Source organism: Python bivittatus, unplaced genomic scaffold, assembly GCF_059951505.1.
Source record: "Python bivittatus isolate LINGU-HERP-01145 unplaced genomic scaffold, Pbiv_v1 ctg000480_np1212, whole genome shotgun sequence".
In the NCBI taxonomy this organism is placed as follows: Eukaryota; Metazoa; Chordata; class Lepidosauria; order Squamata; family Pythonidae; genus Python; species Python bivittatus.
The window spans coordinates 25,607,769-25,633,193 of NW_028277075.1; the positions used below are offsets into that span (position 1 = coordinate 25,607,769).

The following is a 25,425-nucleotide window of genomic DNA, read 5'->3' on the forward strand; positions in this document are numbered from 1 at the left end:
AGAAACACTGCTCTAGAGTCTTCCAACCATTGTTGTGCCCCAAAAAGAAACCCATAACAAGGACATGCTTCATATCTCTTCAGTGACCGCCGGATGGTGCTATGAAGTTGCTATATAAGCCCACAGTTAGGAAATGGCCTATGCCAAGTAAACCCTTCTTAAGGGACAGAAGAAAGACACTTTTAAACACTTCACAATGTACAGAAGAGGTGAAGGAAAAAAATGACTCTTTTAATTAATTCAAAGAGTCACAGAGGCGGAGTTTAGAAAGTATATATATATATCTCACCAGCTCTTTGGCACCAGTCATTTCCCCCCCAAAGAAGTGAGTTAGTTGTCTCCCTGAGAGCTAACAGAGCAGAACATCTTCTTTAATAATCTGGAATTGTGCCCATCTTGTGCAATGAACACTGCAATATCTAAGGTAAGGTAAATTAGCAGTTTGACACTTTTTTCAGTGCTAAACAAAAGTTTAATTGGATCAGAGAAGTTATCAAACTTAGATGATCTCAACAAGGGGATGGCCATACAAGAAATTAAGTATATCAAACATGACTAAGTAGTGGGGAACTTTTTTGGTCTGGCTAATGTTATAGTTACATGCAGCATGTAACTGACCTTGACTGAGGTCAAAACAGATAAACACAGTTCTGATTACTACTTAGATGAAAGATCACCAGGACATTCCAGAGCTGCAGTCTGGACTGGAAAGTTGAAACATCAAAGAAGGCAATGGCAAATCACTCTTGTATTTGAATGTCCATGTCACCAAGAATCATATTTGACCCAAGGGAGGCCTAATCTGTAGGAGAGATTTAGTTCCAGCCATTCTAACAAATTTCTGGCTAGTTATTGTCCACAGTGCTCAGTTTGATGTTCCACTGGAAGGCAATGATAATATGTTCCAAAATGAGAGGACCCAGGTAACATAAGAGTATGTATCTTCTAGAAAACCAGCAGCCTGGACCCAATTCAAAACCAGTCTTTCTGTGGCTACTTTTAGGAGAAAAAAATTATGCAAAGAGATACTACTACTGGTCTTCCCTGTTTCATGTAGATTGGCCTTTACACATTTTAACATTTCGATCAGAATGGTTAGATAGTTGAATTTCTCTTTAATTCCCTGAATACTAGATTTCATCTTCTGGATACTCAGATTCTGGATACATCAGGAAGGGACAGACAAAAATCCATTGAGCTAGATAATAATTATAAATTTCAGAAATATGTTACCTAGAAGGAATGAAAAGGCATGAAATTTCAAGGTGAATAGTGTAAATAGCTTATGCTAAAAGTGTAATTTTAGTCTTAGACAACTTTTCTTCAATGAATGCAGTTCTAATGAGAGATGAATGTTTTTCCTAGTTAAAATCATCATGGTCAGTCTCCAAATATCTAGAATATTACTTTTTCATGGCCAATATAAGGGAATTATCTGCTGTATTTTTCTTTTAACTAGAAACACAGCAACAACAGTAACAAAGAATGAGATTTCCAGTTCTTCCTTCTTTCTATAAATGAAAACATTTTTTGCTTCTAATGAAATATTAGTGTCTTGCTTTTGAAGGCTTAATAATTAATAAGAGGTACTCAGATTACACAGTTCAGTTATGTGTTTTTATTTTTTCACTAGATTGAAACATTTCCATGCTATCTATTCTCTGTGAAGATCATCCAGGCTCGACACATATACTCAGGAGATCTGTGTGAGTTGTCATATTACATCAGCCACTTTAATAATAATCAGAACAGAGGTGCACATTTGGGTTTGCATCCACTTTTCAGGCTTTTGTATTTTTTCCCCAAATATCAGTAAAGTACTGGACTCATTTCCTCCAAAAAATGAATAGAATCTTAATCCCAGTCATTACACCTAGATTCTAGACTTCACTGAAAGATGAATTATCTTTAAAAGTTGCATATCTATATCTATATCTATATCTATATCTATATCTATATCTATATCTATATCTATATCTATATCTATATCTATATCTATATCTATATCTATATCTCTTTGTTTTTATCTTTCTTGTACTAGTTTCTCCTCCTGATTGTTACATCAGCCTTTTCCTACCATCATCCACAAATGTACAAGCAGTGACTAAAACCATCCCAAATACTAGTAATCCTGTTTGGAATGAAAGCTTCCAATTCTGTATCCAACCTGAGGTTAAGGTAAGCAGATTTTAACTGTTTGTTCCATACAGATGTCATATTCTTATAATATATTTGGTGATAAACTTCAGTTAGTGAGTGTGAGTGCAGAGCTATTTTTAATTTCCTCCACATGCTCTTATTTATCATGTTTTTAGGCTTATTGTGTTGTTCAAATGATAAATGGATGCCATCTTAGAATCCTTTAACCAAAATAGTATACCTTATATTTATAATAAAATTAAAGTATTGTAATAAGGTGATCCAAGATAATGTCCATCTTCAAACAACATGGTAAAACATTGGTTTAAAGAGTAAAATGTTAAGATGGTCAGAGCAATGCACAGTCACTGAGCCTAGTAGTTGAGCATGTTGTGTGAACATATCCATAGTCATTACCTCTGAACAGAAGGATTGTGTTTTTTTCCTGATATTTTTGGATTTGTGAATAAGTGGCTTTAGGATTGGAAGGTGGTGTGTAAGTGAGAAACATAGGACTTGGAGAAGCAGGAGATAGTTCACTGGATGGGGTAGAAGCAAGAGCAGAAGCAACGGGGGAGCACAAATCTTCTGAGATGTATACACAGATATATGGACCAACTGTTACATCCTGAGGAATAGGGATATTCTGGAATATATACCCTTCTCAGAATTCCCAGTCCTGTTTTAGTTATGGCTTCCACTGTACAGTTCTATGGTACTACTAGTATACTTAGTATACAAAGAAGTGAGTGAGTGATAAGTAGCTGTCTTTTAATTCTGATAGATACTGGGGGATTTGCAGACGATATGCAGATATGCAGATATGCAGATGATACCACCCTAATGGCAGAAAGTGAAGAACTACTAAAGAGCCTCTTGATGAGGGTGAAAGGGGAGAGTGCAAAAGCTGGCTTGAAACTCAACATTAAAAAAACAAAGATCATGACCCATCAGTTCCTGGCAAATAGAAGGGGTAGAAATGGAAGCAGTAACAGACTTCATTTATTTGGGCTCTAAGATCACCGCAGACAGAGACTGCAGCCATGAAATTAAAAGACGCTTGCTCCTTGGGAGGAAAGCTATGGCAAACCTAGACAGCATATTAAAAAGCAGAGACATCACCTTGCCGACAAAGATCCGCATAATCAAAGCTATGGTTTTCCCAGTAGTAATGTATGGCTGTGAGAGCTAGACCATAAAGAAGGCTGAGCGCCGAAGAATTGATGCCTTTGAACTGTGGTGCTGGAGAAGACTCTTGAGAGTCCCCTGGACTGCTAGGAGGTCAAACCAGTCAATCTTAAAAGAAATCAACCCTGATTGCTCATTGGAAGGATTGATAATGAAGCTCAAGCTCAGATACTTTGGTCTCCTAATGCGAAGAGGGGTCTCTTTGGAAAGACCCTGATGCTGGGGCAAAGATTGAAGGCAAAAGGAGAAGGGGACGGCAGAGGATGAGATGGTTAGATAGCATCACTGAAGCAATGAGCATGAAACTGAGCAAACTCAGGGAGGCAGTGAAGGACAGGAAGGCCTGGCGCGATATGCTTCATGGGGTCATGAAGAGTCGGACACGACTTAACGACTGAACAACAACGGGGGGATTTGATCTGGTCAGTGGCTGCTGCTGAGTTTTCAAAAGATGCTGTTGTGTTCTGCCATTAGTTGAGGCTTTCAAGTGAAGTTAGTAGCATATGACAGGTACAGTTCTAAGCAAGAAACTCCAATTTAGGTAGAACAGTCAAGTACTGTGGGCACATTTGGGTCTGATTCAGTCAAGTATATTGGCAAGCTAAGACAAAAAAAAACTTATTTGAGGCAGGAGGAGTTTGTATAATCTCTGTCTCTTATTTATCATCCTTCCTGCTATATGTTTCTTGCATGCCTTTTTTCCAACAGCAGCAACTCAACCAGTCATCCACCATCTAGCAGCCAAATGGCTGTCTAATTTATAGTCATCACTTTGAGGATGTCTTCATAAGGACACCTGGACCATTTCTCAATGCTTCAGTCTAAGAATTCTTAGCCAGCTGGTTTATCAGCAGATGGGTGATGGGGTTTCTGCAGCTGGAGAAGGAGCTTCATGGGGCAAGTTATGGTAAAGAGCAGCAGAAAATAGAACGTTTGGATAACTCTAAGTTAGCTTTGTTGCTTGAAGTTCTCCCCTACTAGAACAACAAGAGAACATTGTCTCAGCAGCTGTCAGTGCAAGGATTTAGAGTCACAGCAAACACCTCCACTTAAGAAATGAATTTAAGACCTTATGGCTTTCTTCTTTGCACTTAGAATGTGCTGGAATTGAAGCTGTATGACCAAGATGTGATCACCAAAGATGATCTCCTTTACAGTGTTGTCTTTGATCTTGCCAAAATGAGACCTGGGGAAACTCTTTATGAAAACTTCAGTTTGAACTCTGAGGTGAGGGTCCTAATGATATACTTTGCTTCATCATTTCATCATAAAGTGTAAACTGCCCTGAGTAATCTGGAATTTAAATTTAAGTAATACATTTAAATTTATTAATAAATAAATACATTTATTTTTTTTAAAAAAACCTTTAATTTGTTTGCTTAGTTACCTGGATAGTTTGCAGTGAGAAAAGTAGAATTATCATAATTTAAGAATTATCCTTCATACATTTATTGAATCATGGACAAAATGTACCTATGTGGTCTGTAGGAATTGACAACTACTTCATGGCACATAATCAATCCAAAAATCATTTAATTATCATTCTTCCTTGTGCATTCCACAGTAAATGTACAATAGAAAACCTGTATATTAACTTCTTGGTGAATGCAATTCAAAATGCTTATGGAAATACAGACTTATTTCTTAAAAATCATATACTACTCTTTTTTCAAAGGGATTGAAATAAACTTATCTCCCATTTTATTCTCACAATACTTGTAATAATATAGCAACATTTTCAAGTTGCTTTTTAAAGCCCTGAATGTTTCCAGATTAAAATTATTCAGGGAGCATCTCCTTCCTTACCTGCCTGTGTTCTTTGATCAGCTTTCCTCTGCGTGCTTCTGCTAAATATAGTGAGGTAGATAGTTATATAGAAGACCTTCAAAATTCTGGAGACCCATCTATGGAATGTCCTTCCTATGGAGCTATGCCTGTTCCCTATTTTAGCCAGGAAAAGATTTCTTCTTCTCATGAACATTTCTATAGTTTTACTTTCAGTTTGACATTGTGCCCACTCTAAACTAGAGTGGTGGATTCCATGTTTCCTATGCCTTTTAATAATGTTATATTAATTTTTCTTCTTTTGTTAAAGGTTTTAAAAATTATTAATGTTTAAGTACATTGAAATCCACCAATAAGGTAGGTTTAGAAATAACAACAACAACAGTAAAAGCATCCTTTCCCAACCAGACATTCCCTAGAGCTCCCAGTTAATATGTCCATCAATTTCTCTGGGTGGGAATTATGGGAGTTTAAACCATAATCATCTGATAGGCTGAACTATATTAGAGAGACAACTAGCATCACCCAGTGCACACCAAGTCTCATCAGAAATATGAATATGGTTCCCAATGCTAAGTCACAATGTATCTTCCATACATGCACGTGAACAATACACATGTATTTGCAAATCACAGCTATACATGTTATCTGCAAATCCCAGGGGTGAGTTCATTCACTGGTTTGCTTTACAGTTTCACTGTTTGAGGCTAAGCATGATGTTTAAACTTAGCTTCTATCCCTCTGCCTTGAAATAAAGGATTATTACTTTCCTCTTAACTGTTCCAGGAAGATTTATGAAATGACCCAAAAGGCCATTGAGTTGCCCACATGACCTCATTTCTGGTTAATAATTGCAATTGTTCTTTTAATCATTTCCAAGTGTTGTTGTAATGATTCATCAGCTGAATTATTTGGAAGAAAACTAAAATACGATTCTGGCTCCTGCAGAAGCAACATGTGCTCCAAATTCTTTAACTATACTTGGAACAAAAATTAGCTGCCTAACATAGTACGATTGTTTTTACAGATTAGCTCTGTATCTCTCTCCTCTATTTTGATGTGTGGATTCCTGAATGATGCAAGAAATAAAACATACAAGGAAAATAAGTGTTGATAACCCAGTAATTTTTTCAGGTTGAAACAACCTGTACCCAGAAAGACATTGTTCAAATCTCTCATTCTGATAATGGGAAATAACTATCTAGTTATGCCCCCATAGAAAGAAAGAAAGAAAGAAAGAAAGAAAGAAAGAAAGAAAGAAAGAAAGAAAGAAAGAAAGAAAGAAAGAAAGAAAGAAAGAAAGAAAGCAAGCAGGCAGGCAGGCAGGCAGGCAGGCAGGCAGGCAGGCAGGCAGGCAGGCAGGCAAGGAAGGAAGGAAGGAAGGAAGGAAGGAAGGAAGGAAGGAAGGAAGGAAGGAAGGAAGGAAGGAAGGAAGGAAGGAAGGAAGGAAGGAAGGAAGGAAGGAAGGAAGGAAGGAAGGAAGGAAGGAAGGAAGGAAGATAGATTCTGGTCTGTTTCAAAGAGACAAATAGTTTTAATAAGACTTTCTTTTTGAACTGGTAGCTACATTCTGCACATGAGGAACATTCTTGCTCCAGAATTATCCAAATGTTACTGTGCCAAAAATAGTTACTAGCTGGCAGATGTAGTTCAACAGTGAAATGTTAAGTTTTTTTAATGCATATCTATGGAAAAGGAATTATAATAACTGACTTGATTGGAAAAGGAAAGCATAACTGATGATTGTTTATGATGAAAAATTGAGAGAATTAGTGAAAGATACAAGGGTGATGAGAAGTTCTGATGTAGGAAAGACCATTTTTGGTAGTGTCAAATGTGCACCTTGGGGAAAAAATGGACATAGAAAAAAAGGAAGAAGTGAAAGAAACTAGGTTGAAAGTAGAATAACCATAGGAAGGGAAAGTATCATTCTTGTATGAAAAAGCATTAGAAGGCAGATGTAAAGGAAAGAGAATGTGGCATCTGGCTCAGAGTGAAAAGAATGATGTTACAGAATGCCATAGAAGTATACCATGCTAATGGAAACCTTGGAAAAGGATGCTTGGTGGAATGATGATGTGAAAGAGACTGAGGTTGAGAAAAAATGCATATAAAAGAATGATTGCTTGAAAAAAATAAGGATGAGAAAAGGGCGCAATATAATGTGTATAAAAGGAAGCAGAATAATAGATTCATAGAGTTGTGAACTTGGAAGGAACTACAAGGATAATCTTGTCCAATCTTTTAAAGTATGCAGGAAAACTAATTGAACCATCTTTGAAAGGTGGCTGTCAGCTCCTTCTTAAAATCCTCCAGAGATGGAGAACCCACAGTTTCTGTAGGTAAATTGTTCCACTGTTTTTCCTTATATTTAAGCAAAACTTAGTGTCAGGTCTGCAATGTTCAAATCCCAATGAAGAAAAATCTCGTGCAACCCAAGTTAGGTTCAAAAACGATTTCATTTATTGGAACGTATATGCAACTCTAAGCAAAGCACTGCTGAAACTAAAGCCCACACTTTTCCCACTTACTTTTACCCCTACTTCTTACCCCCCTCTTTCCAGGCATCAATTGTGTTTCTCACAGAGGTGCGACCTTGCACATTCCTAACCTCCGATAACAGTCCGTCTTCCTGACCTTTGATAGCACACCAATTCCTTCTACTTTCACTTCCTCCCCCCCCCAAAAGAATGGCAGAAACAAAGCAAGCAACTACTACATTAAAATTTTGATTGCTGAAGGTTCTGACACTTAGATAGATGTAATTTGGATCCATTTTTTTCCTGGCCCTAGTTTCTGACCATATTCCCTATGGTTCTTTTTATGTACCTGAGTACCAGTATCATATCTCCCCTCAGTCTTGTTTTCTCCAGACTCAATGTCTCAGGTTCCTTTAGCCTGTCTTTATAGGCATGTTCTCTGCTCCCTGAATAATTTTTGCCACCCTCCTTTAGACCTATCCTAAACAGTCAATAATTTTCTGCCAAACTGGTGCATATGAAGGGGAATGAGGACTTCATATGTCTTTGATACAGTGCTACTTCTAATGAGGTGGAGAACTGCATTAGCCCTTCTAGCATCTTTCTCTCACTGTTGGTTCATATTCAGCCTATTATTAATGACCATATCTAAATCCTTCTGTGATGGTGCATCAAACCATACATCTCCCATTCTGGATGTGTACTCTATATTTTTTTCTTCCTAAAGGAAAGTTAGACTGCAGCCTCATTTAGTCATCCTGGGTGTTAGCCAAACTTTCCAATTTTGGATCATCCACAAATTTGACAAGCAGCCAACAATCCCATTATCCAGGTCATTATTAAAACTGGTAAATAATACTGGTCCCTATCAGACTTCACTGGCTACTGTTCTCCAGTTCAACAGAGAGACATCAGTGTCACTGTTTGAGTGTGTTTAACCAGCCATTTATGAGCCATGTTACTGTAGTGCCAATAAACCACTCTATCAATAGGTTAAATGAGAAGGTGTGGATCCTTGTCAAAAGCTTTGCTGATATTGAGTAGATTATATCCACAGGATTCCTCTTGCCCATTAAAGTAGTTGCCTTCTTGAAGAAGGAGACAAGATTTGCCTCACATGATTTGTCTTTGACAAAGCCATGGTTTGACAAAATAGTCTGCTTTATTATCTGCTCTAACATCTTTCCAGGTACTGATGTTAGGCTAACTGGTCAATATTTATTCCTTTCTTGCTGGGGAAGCATATTCACTGTTCCCCACTCTGGCACCTCCCCAGTTGTCCCAGATTCCTCAGAGGTAATTGATATCAATTCATCATAAGGAAGAGAGTAAGGAACTATTAAGATTAAAAGAAGCAGAAAGATACAAAGTGATATTGATGGAAACTTTTAAAAATGTTTTAGAAATTGGTGAAAAGGAATAAATAAGAAGCTTCCAGCATCGTAAATGAAAAACTTAATAAATTATTTGGAATGAAATTAAGTGAAAGAATGTTGGAAGAAGTATTTAAAATGTGTATGGGAATGATTGTAATATGTTGAAGAGTGGAAGTGAAATAAATTATAAATGTTAGTGTCCATGAAGAATGGAGGAAAAGGAAGTCATACATTTTGTAAAAATGTTGAAAAACAGTAAGGTTTCAAATATACATGCAGCTGGGGAAATGCTAAAATATGGATGGGATTTGCTTGTGGAATAACCATGTGAGTGTTTAATATGTGTGTGAAGACAACACTTGTGCCTGACAATTGGATAATTATTTTTTTATACAAAGGGAAAGATAACAACTACAGAGGGATTAATTTGTTAAGCATGCCTGGTTATTTGGCAGAAAATAAAATATACAGGACAACTCTAAGGAACATAGGAGGTAACAGCAGACAGGCAACATATCACTTAGAAGTATAGGAAACTGTTTCTCAGTACGACTATTTAGGTTTCCAACAGGAGGCTTTTCCTGTCCTAATAGAGACCCAAGGTTGAAACTTGGAATTTGTCTGTTCAGAAAACAGAAGTGAAGTCTCTGTGATAAGAATTTTTTGAATTGCATTATATGTAGACTGTTTGATTCCACTTTTCTAAGCAGCAAACTTTAGTTATTTTTCCACCTGCCCTGGTCACAGTGAGATCTTCCAGTTAAAGTTCCATGCTCATGTTCTTTCCATTTGGGTCTCCTGTTGCTGAGATTAACCCAAACACTGTTGCTGTTTTTTAAAATAACTTCTAATTGGAAATTTGTTTTGTTTTGTTTTATATTGCCTTGTGGTTCCGTTTAAGAAATGGAATTGCCCACTGGGAAGAGGAGCTAATATTAGAATTCATACAAATATGTCAAACAGAAACTTGCCTGGACTCCTCAAGGAAGTCTTAAACTCTTAGATGGCTATCAACTAAAGCGTTGTCAATTCTTTGTCATCTTTTCCCTGTTAGGGACCAGCATGCCTAGAAGTAGAGTTCAAGATGGAGAGCATGTGAGTAAACCCACACACAAATGGGAAGCCAGTACACCTCAAAGCAAATCAACTGCCTCCAACAGAACTTACATTTCCAATTGTGCCTCTGAGGCCCACTTAATATCACAGGCATTCTTAAAAATAAAACGGAGAGCAGCTACAACCCAGTGCTTGCTTTCTGGTATATGGATGTTTTGCATTTGGCCACATCCATCACGGCAACCACTGTGCAAGAGTGTGACATTCTTCAACATTCCCATTGTGTCCACTGACCCCAAAGGATAACATCTAAAATATAGATAGGTACACTGATCTGTAATAAACAAGTTTATGTTTGCAGTTGCAAATTAAATGATTGGAACCCACATTTTAATTTATATTTTAGATGGATACAGAGTTTCCAGTAAGTGAGCTTTTTCATAAAGGAGAGTGCAGTTCCATGTACATATCCCTTCTAGGTATGGATCTACAGCTGAATGAAAAAAGAAGTCAATGACATCAGTCTTTGTACTGTTGCAAAGGACTTACACTTGGGCAATGTCTTCTCACATTCCTGATAATTATAATTAGCCAATTATATCTTACCTACCAAGTATAGAGGAATGTCAGGTGGTTTATCACTGCATCCCTTGCTCCCCTCATTTGTGCAGCTCTGGTAAAGCAGTAAGAAAAAGGTATTTAGCAAGTTCCTGTGGGGTTACTGTAGATGCCTATTTCAACTGGGTGGGCCACGCATTGTGCAGGATTAACCTCATTAAACTGTGTGTTAAATCAGCCTTCTGTTTGATGCCATTGGCCAGGCTGGTTGTACTCCCAAGTGGTGGAAGTCTGTATTAAACAGTAGATGCTGATTCTTCCAAAGAGCTCATAAAATTATTGAAATGTAATGGAAAGGCTAATTTAAAATTAGCCTGCAGGATTCAGAGCTTTTGTTAAAATGATAAAAATCCTGCTGTATCATCTCGCTGCAGGCTCTGCCCCTTTTGTATGTGTGTGCAACATCACGAGTACAGAAGGGGTTGAGCTTGTAGCACACTGGCACAAAACTGCTTTGATTGTTTGCTCCCCTGATGCTGCCCCCGCCTCTGGTTCTAATATACTGTATTTGCAAGGGAAAAAAAGGCAAATGTTTTATGTTTTCTAGATGTAGCAGTTTTGAGCACATAATTACCAGTGGCATTCTAACGGTAAGACCCAGAGTCTATAATTTTGTTCAACATATATGTTATGTCAGTTGAAATTGTTACACAAGTGATAAAATATATCAAATTGATTTTTATCAAATGTCCAAGTATGCCATTCAAACCAAACAATTTTATTTGAAAAGTGTCCTGTATCATAGAGTCAATGCAAACATTATAGCAAGTATTTCTTTTAAGATCAAACATTGAGCAAATTACAGTCTATCCAAACTTTCTTCATACTGCTAAAGTGGAAATTATCTACATTACAGGATTTTTCTAAGTTGAAAAGCGGAAAAAAAATGTGTATATCAAAAGTGCTACGTCTGTATAAAAAGAGTCTTTTTGGAAGATGAAAGTATACTTGCAAGGAATTATATTTGAATCAGTGAATAGACACCATTTTTGGCCAGAAGGTTGTACTATTTCCTTCTACCTTGCTTGGGGATTGGTGGCTCTGTGACATTGACAGAGGGCACAGGTCTGTTTTGTTTGTGTGAATTAAGGGGGTTTAAGGGACAAAATGAGTGTCTCAGTCCTTGACAGGATTTGAGGCATCCGTTTTGATCCTTAACACCTCAACAATAGGAAATATAGGCCTAATTTGGGTTTTAAAATTTAGTTAAGACTCCCCCAAAATGAGATGTAAAACATTCAGTTCCATCCACTAGGAGGGCTTTGACACCACAAATGTGATGCTGAAGACCCTGGGTTGCCTTTCCCCGCTATAAAGCAATAACCCTTATGAATTATGACTGGCACATTTGTTTTCTTCTCAGGCTCGTGAGGTTTTCTGCTTGGAAGTCCAGATGAACAAAAAGAAGAATGAGGAGTGCTTGAAAAGTGAGTCTGAATCTTAATTCTTTTCTTTTTATGTTACAGTACAAAACAAGGATAGTGTCTTTTTGCCAAACCATGTTTTAAACTTTTCAGCCAGTTAGATTTTGATTAATACCAAATGAATTATACAACTGATTCCAAATTTCCACTGTGGTAAGAAGGTAAAGCTATGTGAAGTGAAACACTGACCTCCATTTCACTGCACATAAATAGAAAAAAATAAAGAAAAGATTCAAAGATCCTTCAGATAAATATAACATAATGAAGCAAATAGAAGAACAAACAGGAGTTTTCCAGTGGAGTTATATTAGAAGAATAAACAAGGAAGAAGGGAGAGTGATCTGAAAAGCTGCACTCCCAGGGACTATATGCTCAGCTGTGTGGGGTCAAAAAGTAATCTACTAAACAATTGCTGATTACTATTCAGCAGCATCCTGATAGTTGATAATTGCTTTTTCTGGATGACTAAGCAAGTGATTCTTGCTGAGCAAGTAGAGACTGTAGGAAGAATCTAAGGTGGCCAGTTTTCTGGGAGAGAACTCACTGAGTGAGTGACTAGGGACAGCAAGTGGGATGTTGTTGATAGAATACAGTAGGTGGGAGAGAGGGCAGTGATCAAAGAAGCCTTGTATTCTAAAGGATTGTATGCTCAGCTGTGAAAAGTGAAAAGCCAGCTCATAAATACTTGTTGAGTGCCTCTTGAGTGCTTAGGCAATTAAGCGACTGCATCCTGCTACTATGCAGAAACAGAAGGTGGAATATAATGCAACCAGTTTCTAAGAAGACAGCTCATTGAACTAATAAACACAGAGAGCAAAGGAGAGTTTGTCAGTTAAGTGAGGGAATTTAAGAGGGAATCCCTAAAAGCATTTTCCTTTGAAATGCAGAACTCTAAGCCTTCAACTAATAATGCCTTAAAATGCAAAAGTGAAGATGAAAAGACAAGACTCTGCAGTCATGACCTGTAATGCTTGTAGCATGATTGCATTCCTTCCTGTAAACAACCTGGTATGTATTTGCAGCAAGGGGAAGCTTATAGTGGTGGCTGAAGAAAAAGCCAGAGGATCAGAGGAGTGAGGGGCCACATTTTCTCTGATAAGAAAAGATGAAAATTGATCAAATCAAAAAAAGGAGGCATTGATAGAAGAAACAACTCTCCATAAAGAATACAATCAGGCAAAGAAGCAAGTTCCATAAAGAATGCAGTCAGGCAAAGGAGCAAAATCCCATCAAACAACTAGGAAAAAATGTAGAAGTTATTCTGCACTGATGGAACTCACAAATAGCTTACCAGTCCTTGCAAAAGAACCAGCCTCTGAACCTTCAGAGATAGGAAAGACACACTGCTGAACAGGAGACAGGGCAGAGAGAATGCAACTCTGCCATGCAAGCAGCCAAAGAAAGAGCCATAGTTGCTGATGACTCAGTACAATGAAGAACTGAAATGAATAGGTGCTGACTGGGCTTACTGACATGTGACATGTATTGTCTGCCAGAAGCAAGAAGCAAGGATGAGGGATGTGATAGAAGAGCTTCTGAAGAATCAAGTCCAGTGACAATGATCTCCTCCTGCTAATCCAGATAGGGACAAATTCCAGAATCTTGTGGTCTCAGGGAGTCTTCCACTCCATAGAAGAGGACTAAAAAGAGAAAGGAGTTGTAACAATAAGACTAGCTGCCATGGGGCTGGGTTATTTGAGGGACCATCTCTCCATGATTATGTCTACCTGTTCCATTAGATCCGGAAGGAGAGGCATGCTCTGATTCCCATCTGGCAGGGCCCAGGAAGAGAGCCTTTTCTGTCATGGCACCCACCCTTTGGAACATCATTCCCTCAGAGATTAGATTGGTCCTGACCCTGCTGGCCTTTTATACGATATTAAGGACATGGTTTTGTCTCTGAGCTTGGGGATGTGTGGCAGAGCCCGTGCAATGGTTATGTTGATTTGTTGGTGGTGGTTCTGTGTTTTTTTACCTCAGCAGCTGATTATGTGTGTGTTGTTTTTACTGTTACAAGCTTTATGGTATTTTTAACTGTTGTTAGCTGCCCAAAGTCATGAATTTGAGGTGGGCAGCCATATGAATTGAACAAACGAATGAATGAATGCAGGGCTTTAAACTGAATTCTGTAGGGCTTAGAGACAAAATCCCTGAGGAAATGTCCTCAGGTGAAGAGTGAGGGCTGCAATGGGGCCTATTAAAATGCTAATTAAAAATTAAGAAGAACATTGACTCAAATGCATCAAGGATGATCAGAAAGTAAGTCCTAGGAAGAGAGATGGAAGGAACTGGAATGTTTAGTGTTGAGAAGACTGAGTGGGGGACATAATAGCACTTTTCAAATCCCTGAAAGAATGTCATATGGTCAAGGCCATTTCACTATTGTTCTAGGATTCAGGACATATAATTATTTACACTGCAGAAAGGCAGATTCTAATTGACTGTTAGAAAAAAAAAACCTCTAATGATGAAAGCAGTTCAACAGTAGAACCAGTTCAACAGTAGAACCAGGGGAATATACTTCTTACTGTATAGCCCATGTTAACTCTATAATTCAGTGTTTCTCAAAGTGTGGCCAAGGACCTCTGGGGGTTCCCCCAAGACCCTCTCAGGAGTCCGTGAAATCAAAATTATTCACCAGCTATGTTGAAAAATAGCACAATATTAAAATCTAATCAAACAATTGTGAGAAATGGTAGTGACAGGAAATGTGTCAATTTTAATTTTTAATACAGTAAATATCGACAAATATAACCGATACAAGCAAAAACTTCTTTGGGGTCCTCCATAATTTTTAAAAGTGGGAAATGGTCCTGAGAGAAAAAAAACTTTAAGAAACATTGCTGTAATTCAATGATGTTTTGGGCTTGACATTATTTTTGTGTTAGCTAAATGAATGGCTTATCCAAAAAGTTGGTTGCAAGAATATTTATAGAAACGTTTAAGAAATCCTATTCCAAATCCTATTTGGGAAAAACCCTTGGGATTCATACACTGGAAATATGATTTTAATGTATATAGAAACATGCTACTTCAGAATGTTAAAACAATTCACTGGGCAGGTTTTGACCTTTAGGTCTGATTCCCAATGAATAGTGTGTACAACTCACAAAATTCAGAGTTTGCCTAATTCTGGATATTTTATGTTGGGCACACTTGCCCAGTCCTCCCATTGATTGGTTCAGTCTCCAGCTTCTAATGATATCATTCAGTTTTCAGGAAAACCTTAAGAGCACTCTTGTTCCTCCCTGAAAATCATGTTTGGGTTCTCTGTGCCTTTTATTTGGTAAAGCAAAAATCTCCCTTTGCCAGTGTTTTGTCCTGCAACAGTGCCAGTTTTGGCCACTCCATACTGCCCAGTAGCATCTAGAAGCTTTCTGAAGTGGTAGAATTAATTCTGATGCTTAGCAGAAGAATGCAGAGGGCTGAAGAAGATATGGTGGCTGCCCCACATAATGTGACTGCCTGCATATACATTCACATGTGCCCTATCTTCTGTAAATGTGCTTGCCACATAAATCAGCCTCTTTGCATATCAAGTTAGAATGCCAATGTTGTGCCAGGCAAAGTGTTCTGCTACAGAAAAGGTGGCTTCCTTCAGAATATGAACATCTTCCATAGTTCCTTGAAAATATTGACCTAGTGGGTGACTATTGTGAAGATTGGGGAAAAATAATAACAATATATATTTTTAAAAACCTCCAACATCTTACTGTGCTCTTAAGATTTCATGAATGAGAACATCTGACTCCATAACTGAATAATTTCCCTTAGAATATAAAAATATTGCACTTATGGTGAGAGAATCATTTGAAGAAGTGCAAATGATCACCCAGGACTCAGAAAACTTCCAATTCCACTGTGTAAAGAGCTGGGAACCAATACTGAATGCAGGACTGAAGGTAATACTTTGTTTACAAATGATAGTAAGTGGCCTGGCTGAAGTCAGACTGACTTTAGGACTCAACAAAATAGACCTTTGTCCCCTTTGAATTATAGGGGAGCAACTGGCAGGAAAGGCATGATTTTACTATTCTTCTAAGGACCAAGCTAGGTGTGATGACATTATCACTTTTGTTCATGTGTTCCAAATATCCTCAACAATTAAAAATCTCTGTGTTTAGTCACCCTGAACCCAAGGAGCATTTGGGGCATATCACCAGATGCTTGAAGCACAATTTTAGCAACAAGAGTCTTCATGAATGAGATCCAACAACAATTGGTCAGCCTTTTCATCTTCATTTTCTAAAGCAGCCTTCCCCAATCTGAATATTCTCCAGCGTATCAACTATAACTCCCAGGAGTTCCCAACCCACATGGCTGTAAGTTCTGGAGGTGGAAGTCTGCACATATGTGGTGTTTTTTCTTTTTCTGTACTATTATGTAACTTGCCTCCATCACTTGATGGCTAATAATTATTTTCAATAGACCAAGGTTGGGCAATTCTTGGTGCTTGGAGAGCACACTTAATTTTTTTGAGGTGTCAAGGGCCACAGGGGGTGGGGTGCTAATGCAAAGCCCTCCATCACGTTTGGTGTGCCTCTCAAAAGTGAGCATTGTGGGAAATTTGTGATTATGGTATCCTAGCCAATCTGATGAGCAACATGTTTTTTGACATACATGCTGCTTTCAAAAAGAATCTGCAGACTGGAAGTATTATGAATCTCCTTCACGGTGTCTATAGCTAATGAGAAAATGTTCAGTGATAATATACTTGCAGGAGTTGCCTTCAGATCAGCTATGGAGCCTGTAGTGGTGACTTTGGGCAATTCAGGGTTTTTGAGCTTTATTTCCTTTACAAAAATGGCTGGAAAGTGACATTCAAAGTCAAAAGCACAGGAAAAATAGGAAAAACACTTGCTTTCTTTGATCTTCTTCAAATGTTACGCTGCCACCTTGTGTTGTATCATATTATCCAGGTTGCCATTTTCTATAGTACCAGGGTATGTTATATACCCTCCTATATATCATTACTCTGTGTGTGTGTGTATGTATATATAGTGTAATATATACATTAAATGTGGTGGACAGATGTTACCCATGGTAGACAGGTAAGATGAAGACACCTGTGAGATGATCTCAGCTTCTGCTGACTACATAAACACCCATGCAGTTCTCATGGGAGCAGTATGGAAATGGTTTGCCACCCCTTTCTTCCAAAATGTTTTTTGACTTCCAGTCTAGCCAGACATTCTTTGGGAGTCTCCCGTCCAAGTGCTAAATCAGATCCAGCTCTGTTTAGCTTTCAATCCCAGACCAAGTTGACCAAATGGTGTCACCTGCTAAGATAGACACAAGTTACAAAGCACTTAAATGTTAGAACATTTAAATATTATGTTTCCTGTGATGATTGCAGGGGCATTTGCAGGGTATGGGCAAAAAAGTCAAGATCCACCATCTTGACTTTTTTGACCACACCCTGCAGACACCCTGGATGAATACCTTCTTGGCAGTGTACTGGTGAAGTGGGAATGTTGGAAGCAGTATTTGTGAATGCCTGAAATTGATAAGATTCATTTCAAAGAGTTCTTTCATGAATGCTGTTGTATGCATCTTTTAATGAAACTTTGTGCTTGACATTTGAAACCACTGGACCTTTGAAATTCTTGTGCTGAATTTCAGAGTAATTCCTTTGGGAAGAACGTGCTTGGTGACGTTATTGCTGATTATCCAGGAATATCACTGAAAGCCCTCCCTTTGGACAAGGAAACAAAAATAGACTTGCCTTTCACCAAGGTCTGTTGCCTATATTTATACTTATAGAAATAATTCCTGAGAACAAAAACATGATTGTGCAGTAAATTCCATCAGTTCTTTGAAGACTGGAACGATGCTCACATCATGATTTAATGGTTAATCATTTTTCTTTTCTATTCGTATATCGGAATCTCCTTTCTGCCATAGCTCTACCTCGAGCTCCATGTCAAGATATTTTTAAGAGGAAACCAATTAAATTTCCTTGTGTGACAATAAAGTGGTTGGCTAGATTTTGGGAGGGTGCTGGAGCAGTAAGGACATAACATAGTGACCGTCTTTTCTATGTTCTTATCTCAGCAGGTAGGCTTCTCTAGTCTCATACAGTTGGGCCGGTTAGCACCTGAAAATCCCAATTCTATAGGCTGGACTGGGAACTTGAAAAACATTCCAGAATAAAGAAAGACAGATGACTTTTGTATTGTTGCATGGTGATATATATAGTCTCCAGGAGTTAAGCTCACTTTGAGGACAATTTTACCATGCACTTACAGATCTGCAAATGGCGATATATGTAAAAGTAGGCACAAGTCATACCCTGAGTAATCCGTAGTTATATATTACATCAGAAAATATGTATATTATGCATATTGACATCTCCATTTTTAGAATGCACAGTTGGAGCTGCAACTCAAGGTTAATAACAGGTAAGGGATTTTTATCACTTCGACGTCAATCTTTTGTTTTTGTTCTTTTTAAATGTTATATTAATATTGTTTACATATTTTAAAAATTCTTCTCTAATCCCATTAATCTCTCTAATCTCATTAATGGGTGCTCATATATCTGTATCTCCCTCCTTATGAAGAATACCCTATGTAAAGCTGTGGAGTGACTAAAGTAGGCAGCATGCAAATGCACGTCAAGACATTAAATAAGTAATGGCTTGTCGCCAGATCATTCTGCTGAAGGATTATCACAATAGAATGCCTGGCTTTACTATTGATTGAGGTCAACCCAGTAGCCTCTCCTGGGCTTTCAGGAAACTGACAGCAGTAGGGTCACACTGAGGTAGCGTAGGGATGAACACCTTAGCCACATCATCTCCATTTGTGGAGCATGAGCACCTATGTTGGAGAGCATTTCCACTGATAGAGGATCTCCAAGTGAGATCTTAAATTGTGTGGAAAGTCACTGATGAAAAGAGAACATTCTTTATTACAGAGAGTCACCCTCTACATATGAGTTGGGCCTAGTGATTCCCATTCTCCCTAAACAGGAATACAGTGGTACCTCGGCTTACGAACTTAATTCGTTCCGTAACTCTGGTCGCAACCCGAATTGGTCGCAACCCGAAGCAAATTTCCCCATAAGGTTCAATGTAAATACGGTTAATCCGTTCCGCCCTCCGAATTTGGTCGCAACCCGAAGCAAATTTCCCCATAAGGTTCAATGTAAATACGGTTAATCTATTCCGCCCTCCGAATTTGGTCACAACCCGAAGCAAATTTCCCCATAAGGTTCAATGTAAATACGGTTAATCCGTTCTGAAACATATGCATTTTATTTTTAAACCACAAAAACATGAAAAAAAGTACAGTACAGCACAGTATGAAGAGGGAGAATGGTGTGGGGAGGCAGTTATTATTTGGAGGGAGAGGCCCCTCCAAAAGGACATCGGGGAGATCTCCTTCAGGGGTTTCCTCTCTTCTTTGCCTCTTAGCTGCAGGCTCAGTTCTGGGGAAAAACCTGTCTAAAGTCAGTTGTTTTTTCCTGTGCTGCGTAACCCTCCGGAAATGAAAGAACACGTTATCGTTCATCATATTCAACACTCTGTTTGCCACAGTTCTGTTGGGGTGGTGCTTCTCAAGGAAATCCTGGCACTCATTCCATTTCTTTGGAGTTTTCTTTGGCATTTTCTTTGGAGCCATGCTGACAAGCACACCAAAAACCATCCAAAACGCCACAAAACACACCACAAGCCTCACCGAATGTCTCCTTGCTACCGCGATCTCGCCCACAGGAAGCCACCACCGCGTGGCAGCAGGGAAAATGGCCGCGGATCCGGTTCGTAACCCGAGGCAAACCGAGGTAATTTTTTGCGGCCGGAGCTGGTCGTAACCCGAAAAGTTCATTAACAGAGGCGTTCGTAACCCGAGGTACCACTGTACATGGTTGTTGCTTTCTTTGACACCTGATGAGAGCTGTTTAAGCTGTTAGGATAGTGTGGTTTTCATGCTACCATCAAAAGGTGCCATCCAGCAGAGTTCGTCTTTTCTGCTTTAGCTGAATGGATTTTCTCTGGAAAGGAAAAGGATATAAGATATAGTGGGCAAAAATGAGAGGGTTATCAGTGGAAGGCACCAATATGGATTCTTTGTAAAGTTCTGTAACAAATACATTTTGTGAATAAGAATACATCTTGTGAATTGCACAATAAATACCTCACCTGGAATTCTGCTCAAGGGTTTATATTGACTCTTCTTGACTCTTCTACCAACCCAGTATTATTCTACTCCTCCACCTGTGCCTTTTGCAGAACATTTTTCTTTGTTTCTTTTTGTTCCAGTTTAGAAGATTTAGATGTGCGTTTGAGCTGTGATCTCTGTGAGGCTGAACAAGATTTCCTATGTAAAAGGAAAAGTGTGGTCTCCAATGCTCTAAAAAAAGTTCTTCTCCTGGATCAAGAATTGCAAGGGCAGGAGGTGAATGGCATCATATTGGGATGGAAGTGGAATGGTAGAAATTCTTTGAAGGGATTCCGCTAAACTATTCATGTTAGTAAAAATAACTATTTCAGTGGGGAATGGACAGTGGTTGAAGAGACAAAGCATTGCTTAACCTGGTATTATACGGTATATATGTATCACATATTATGTATACGGGGGACGCAGTGGCGCAGCGGCTTAATGACGCTGAAAGTTGCCGGCCATAAATGGTCGACGCTTCAGTGGTTCGAGTCCAGCCTTCGCGTTAACAGGGTGAGCTCCTGTTTCCTCCCCAGTTCCTGTCAACCCAACAGTTCGAAAACTCACGTGAGTAGATAAATGGGGACTCTCACTCCGGTGGGAGGAAAAATGCTGGCGGCGCCTTGCAAAAGGAGTTGGGAGCAGTTGCGGGTAAGCGTGAAACTACACTCGCCCGAAAAGGGCGTGAAGCAATGAAAACCCCGCCTCCTGCGCTTGCCAGCTGGGCTCTGCTCTAGGAAGGAGGAACTGGCAAACCACTTCTGAAACACTTGCCTTGAAAACTGCAAGGACTCGTCCAAGCAGTCACTGCAGAGTCGGTAACAACTGAGCGCAGATTAAAAAAAATATATATATGTAGACACAAAGATACACACACACACACACACACACACACACACACTTATATTGGGAATAGAAATCCTCCAAATCCCAGTTGGCATGGCAACAGAATTGTAATCCCCAGACATCTGGAGGTACCAGAATAAGAATGACATGTAAAAAAAAAAAATCTTATAGTTTTGCAACTTTCTACCTTAAATGTAGATATTGTAGGAGGAGGGCCATGTTAGTCTATAGTGCCTTAAATGAAATGGTCACTTTTAAAAGGTGCTACGAGACTCTTTCTGATTTTTCTCCACTTTGAAAATCTCTCTCCCCCAGAAGGAATTTCCAAAACATCCTGAGACAGTAATGTAATCTATTAGTCTTAAATAAAGGAGTTAGGCCCATAATCTTAAATTTGCCTATTCTTTATTGCCACAGGTCCCCGTGATAGCTGTCATGGCAACAGGAGGAGGAGCCAGGGCAATGTCAGCATTCTATGGCCACCTCTTTGCCCTCCAGAAGCTGAATCTCTTGGATTGTGTTACATACCTCACTGGAGCTTCTGGCTCAACCTGGTAAACTGAGTTACAGTAGCATTCTCTTAACCCATCCACTACTTTCATGCCAGATTGCAAAAGAAACAGTGGACATCTCAAAGGCATATTAGTTCACTGCATCTGAACTTAAGCCCTCTGAATCAACCTGCCCTTTACCAGTCTATCTCTAGATCCATTTGGAAATCACGGTAGATAGACTGGCAAAGGGCATGTTGATTCCAAGTTCTCTTGAAATAGATCATCCTTAGCTGGAGTGAACAGCCTGGGGACAAGAATTAGCCTCCATTCTGATATTTGTTAGCTACTTGACAGACTAGCTGTTAAGAACACCGCAATCTGCCGAAACATCGATCTTAGAATCATGTAGTCACCCTCCACCGAAGCTTATGATAAAACACTCTGTGTGTGTGTATGTGTGTGTGCTTGTGAGAGAGAGAGAGAGAGAAAGAGAGGGAGAATGCACCTTACTTTGGGATAACATTAGATATGTTTCTCTAGTTTGGAAGTAATTTCTGGAGCTCCTAGTATATAAACTGGTATATAAGAACTCAGGAAAAACCAGTTCATCCCCCCCGCCCCATATTCCTCTTTTGAGGAGGATTTTATAGTCCCTTTTAGAGGCACATAAAAAAAATCAAATTTATTTATTTATTTATCATATTTATCTAGCCGTCCATCTCACACAAAGCGACTCTGGGCAGCGTACAACAATTTAAGAATAAATACATAAAAACAATTACAAATAAAAAAACTGTAAAAGCACACAAAACAGGAGGAGATAAAATTAACAAGAGGGCCATTGCAAAATCTCCCCGGTCCCCTGGGAGCCCCAGGCCTGATCACATAGCCAGGTCTTGAAGGACTTGCGGAATGTTAGAGGGATGGAGCTAACCTCATTTCTGGGGGGAGAAGATTCCACAAGGCAGGTGCCATGGCAGAGAAGGCCCACCTTCTGGGACTTGCCAAATGTAATTCTCTGGCAGGTGGGACTTGCAGCATGCCTTCTCTGCCAGACCTAATGGGATGGGCAAATGTAGTTGGGGAGAGGTGGTCTCTCAGGTAACCCGGCCCCATGCCATGAAGGGCTTTAAAGATCAAAACCAGCACCTTGAATTGGACCCAGAAGCAAACTGGCAACCAGTGCGGCTCGTGGAACAGACGTATAACATGTACCACCCTAGGGGTACACGTAACTGCCTGCACTGCTGCATTTTGCACCAGCTGAAGCTTCTGGATACTCTTCAAGGGCATGTAGAGTGCATTACAGAAATCCAAACGGGAGGTGACTAGGGCATGAGTGACAGTGATTAGGTCCCTCTGATCTAGGAATGGGCGCAACTGGTGCACAATTCAAAGCTGTGCAAAGGCCCTCCTAACTCTTCGAGCAGGAGTCATGAGTCCAGGAGGACCCCCAGATTGTGCACAGGGTCTGCCTGGGGCAGTGCAACCCCATTCAGTACCAAAGATGGCATAGCCCTAGCACCAGAAGGCCCCAAAACCCAAAGCCACACAGTCTTGCCAGGGTTCAGTTGAAGCCTGTTGTTCCCCATCCAGACCCTCACAGTCTCTGGGCTCCGGGGTAAGACATCAACAGCCTCGCTTAATTCGCCAGGGCAGAGATGTATAATTGGGTATCATCAGCATACTCGCCCCATGGCGATGGATGAGCTCGCCCAGCGGCCTCATGTAGATGTTAAATAAGAGGGGGGAGAGCGCTGAACCCTGTGGCACCCCACATAACAGGGGCCAAGGGCAGGATCTCTCCTCCCCAACCACCACCAGCTGGAATCGGCCCTGGAGGAAGGAGGTGAGCCAGCACAACACAGTCTGCCCACCCCCAGTCCTCTGAGCTGATTCAGAAGGATACCATGGTCGATGGTATTGAAAGCCGCAGACAGGTCAAGTAGGGCAAGGATGGATGCACAACCCCTCTTCTAACTTTATACTTCAGAGAGACAGAAGCACAAATAAAATTCATGGCTATTGCTATCCTATTTAAATGCATACTACTTTCAGGTTGCTTTAGAAGCCAGGCTGTAGACTTCTGTCTCTGTCTATGCTTTAATTACACAATTTCCTTCCCCCCACCAGGAAAACAACTGAATTGTGTCCTGGCTCCTCTCTCAACCAAAGTATTATAGCCCAACATACTAACCATTATAGAAGCAACAACAGATGTTCCCCAGATTATTCTGACTAGTGGATAGTACTTTCCTGGACTGGCCTATGCTGAAGCTCCTCTGTAGGCAGATGTCTAAAGTTTATATGCTAGTCCTCGCTTAACGACCATAATAGGGGGTGGGGAGGAAGAAGGGGTAAGCTTACTTTAGAAATCTAAGGTTTTTACCAAGCCTTGCTACATACAAGAATGGAGTCAAGAAGTCATTTTATACAGAAAAGCACAGAGGAAAATGGGGCACACCATCAATTCCTCCTTGCTGTTACAATCATTTTCCATAATAGTAGTACCAGGATGAGGTCACCTGGAGAAGGTTTTTCTCCTCAAATTGTTTATTGCACTTTCAGTAGTAGCTTCCTTTCTATAATATTAATGGCATTAGGAAGGAGCAGGCATGGTGGGCTCATAATAAATAGTGTGGGGGGGGGGGCAGCAAAGCTTCTTCCTGGACTGACCTAATGTTGAATATGGATAGATTTTCTTGCAGCTGCCACAGAAAAAACAAACAAATGAGGCAGATTAAATGTCAGCACATCTAATGTTGCATGAAGCTTATGCTTAAGCATAAACTTTGTAATTGTAATTTATTGCCACTTTGTTCTAGGATCATTTCATTTTAAAATTGCACTGTCGTCTTGTCCTAAAGGCTTTATATTCCCACAGGACAATGAGAAGTTTGTATGAAGACTGTTACTGGTCTCAAAAAGACCTTATGGGCCCAATCCATAGAGCACAGGAATATATAGCCAGGAGCAAGTCAAATGCTATTTCCTTGGAGGCAATGCAGCACTATGACGTGGAGCTCAGACAGCGAACCCAAGAGGGGCACTCTATTTCTTTCGCTGACCTGTGGTCACTTATAATTGATCGTATGTTCCATGATGAGGTAAGTGCTCAAGGCTCACATTTCTTCAATACATTCTCTTTTACTGACACCCTAACTTTATAGATAAGAGAGAGAAACATTGTTATTTCATAATTCTATTTAATTTAAAATAAACTTAATTTGAACTCTTGCTTTCTTTGTGATTCACAACATTGTCTCTTCTCCTTTAGCAGGCTGATGACAAACTCTCAGATCAACAACAGGCTGTGAATCAGGGGCAAAATCCACTACCCATCTATCTGGCCCTCAGTGTGAAGGAGGACACCAGAAGCACTTTTGAATTTAAAGGTTACTAGCTTTACAGTTTTGAAAATGACTATCACAAGTGTGTAAGTCATTTCAGGATAGTAGCCAAAAATATGATGAATGAGTAACAAATCTGTTTTATTTATTTAATGATGCAGAACACTTTTCTTTTTATCTCTCTTCTTTCTTGACTTTAGACAATAGGCTGTAGCCATCTCAATGTTTTACTTCTCCTTCATGTTATAGAATGGTGTGAATTTTCCCCTTATGAAGTGGGATTTTCTAAATATGGGGCCTTCATTTGCTCTGAAGATTTTGGAAGTGAGTTCTTTATGGGAAAACTGTTGAAAAAAAGACCGGAATCAAGGATCTGCTATTTGGAAGGTGACTTTGTTTTGATAAGAGAAAAAATAGCTTTTGATAAGAAAAATAATCATACTGATTCTAACAATGACATCTTCAAACTCTGTTGCCAGTCAAGAGCAATTCTCTGAATGAAGCTGA

The 25,425-nt window shown here is 39.5% G+C and overlaps 1 protein-coding gene across 1 annotated transcript in view; it reads left to right on the forward strand.

The window, feature by feature from the left end:
- The first annotated feature begins 336 nt into the window (after positions 1-336).
- The window catches only part of LOC103052468 (cytosolic phospholipase A2 beta), a 30,994-nt gene continuing 5,905 nt past the window's right edge, over positions 337-25,425 (forward strand). The window contains exons 1-15 of the mRNA XM_007437707.4: positions 337-424; positions 1,634-1,706; positions 2,042-2,178; positions 4,423-4,554; positions 10,023-10,063; positions 11,190-11,232; positions 12,006-12,069; positions 15,841-15,968; positions 17,689-17,802; positions 18,430-18,467; positions 20,330-20,465; positions 21,492-21,628; positions 24,453-24,675; positions 24,846-24,963; positions 25,168-25,305. Coding sequence (XP_007437769.1) covers positions 404-424; positions 1,634-1,706; positions 2,042-2,178; positions 4,423-4,554; positions 10,023-10,063; positions 11,190-11,232; positions 12,006-12,069; positions 15,841-15,968; positions 17,689-17,802; positions 18,430-18,467; positions 20,330-20,465; positions 21,492-21,628; positions 24,453-24,675; positions 24,846-24,963; positions 25,168-25,305 — 1,543 coding nt within the window. The 5' untranslated portion in view covers positions 337-403. The remainder of the gene's footprint in view (positions 425-1,633; positions 1,707-2,041; positions 2,179-4,422; positions 4,555-10,022; positions 10,064-11,189; positions 11,233-12,005; positions 12,070-15,840; positions 15,969-17,688; positions 17,803-18,429; positions 18,468-20,329; positions 20,466-21,491; positions 21,629-24,452; positions 24,676-24,845; positions 24,964-25,167; positions 25,306-25,425) is intronic.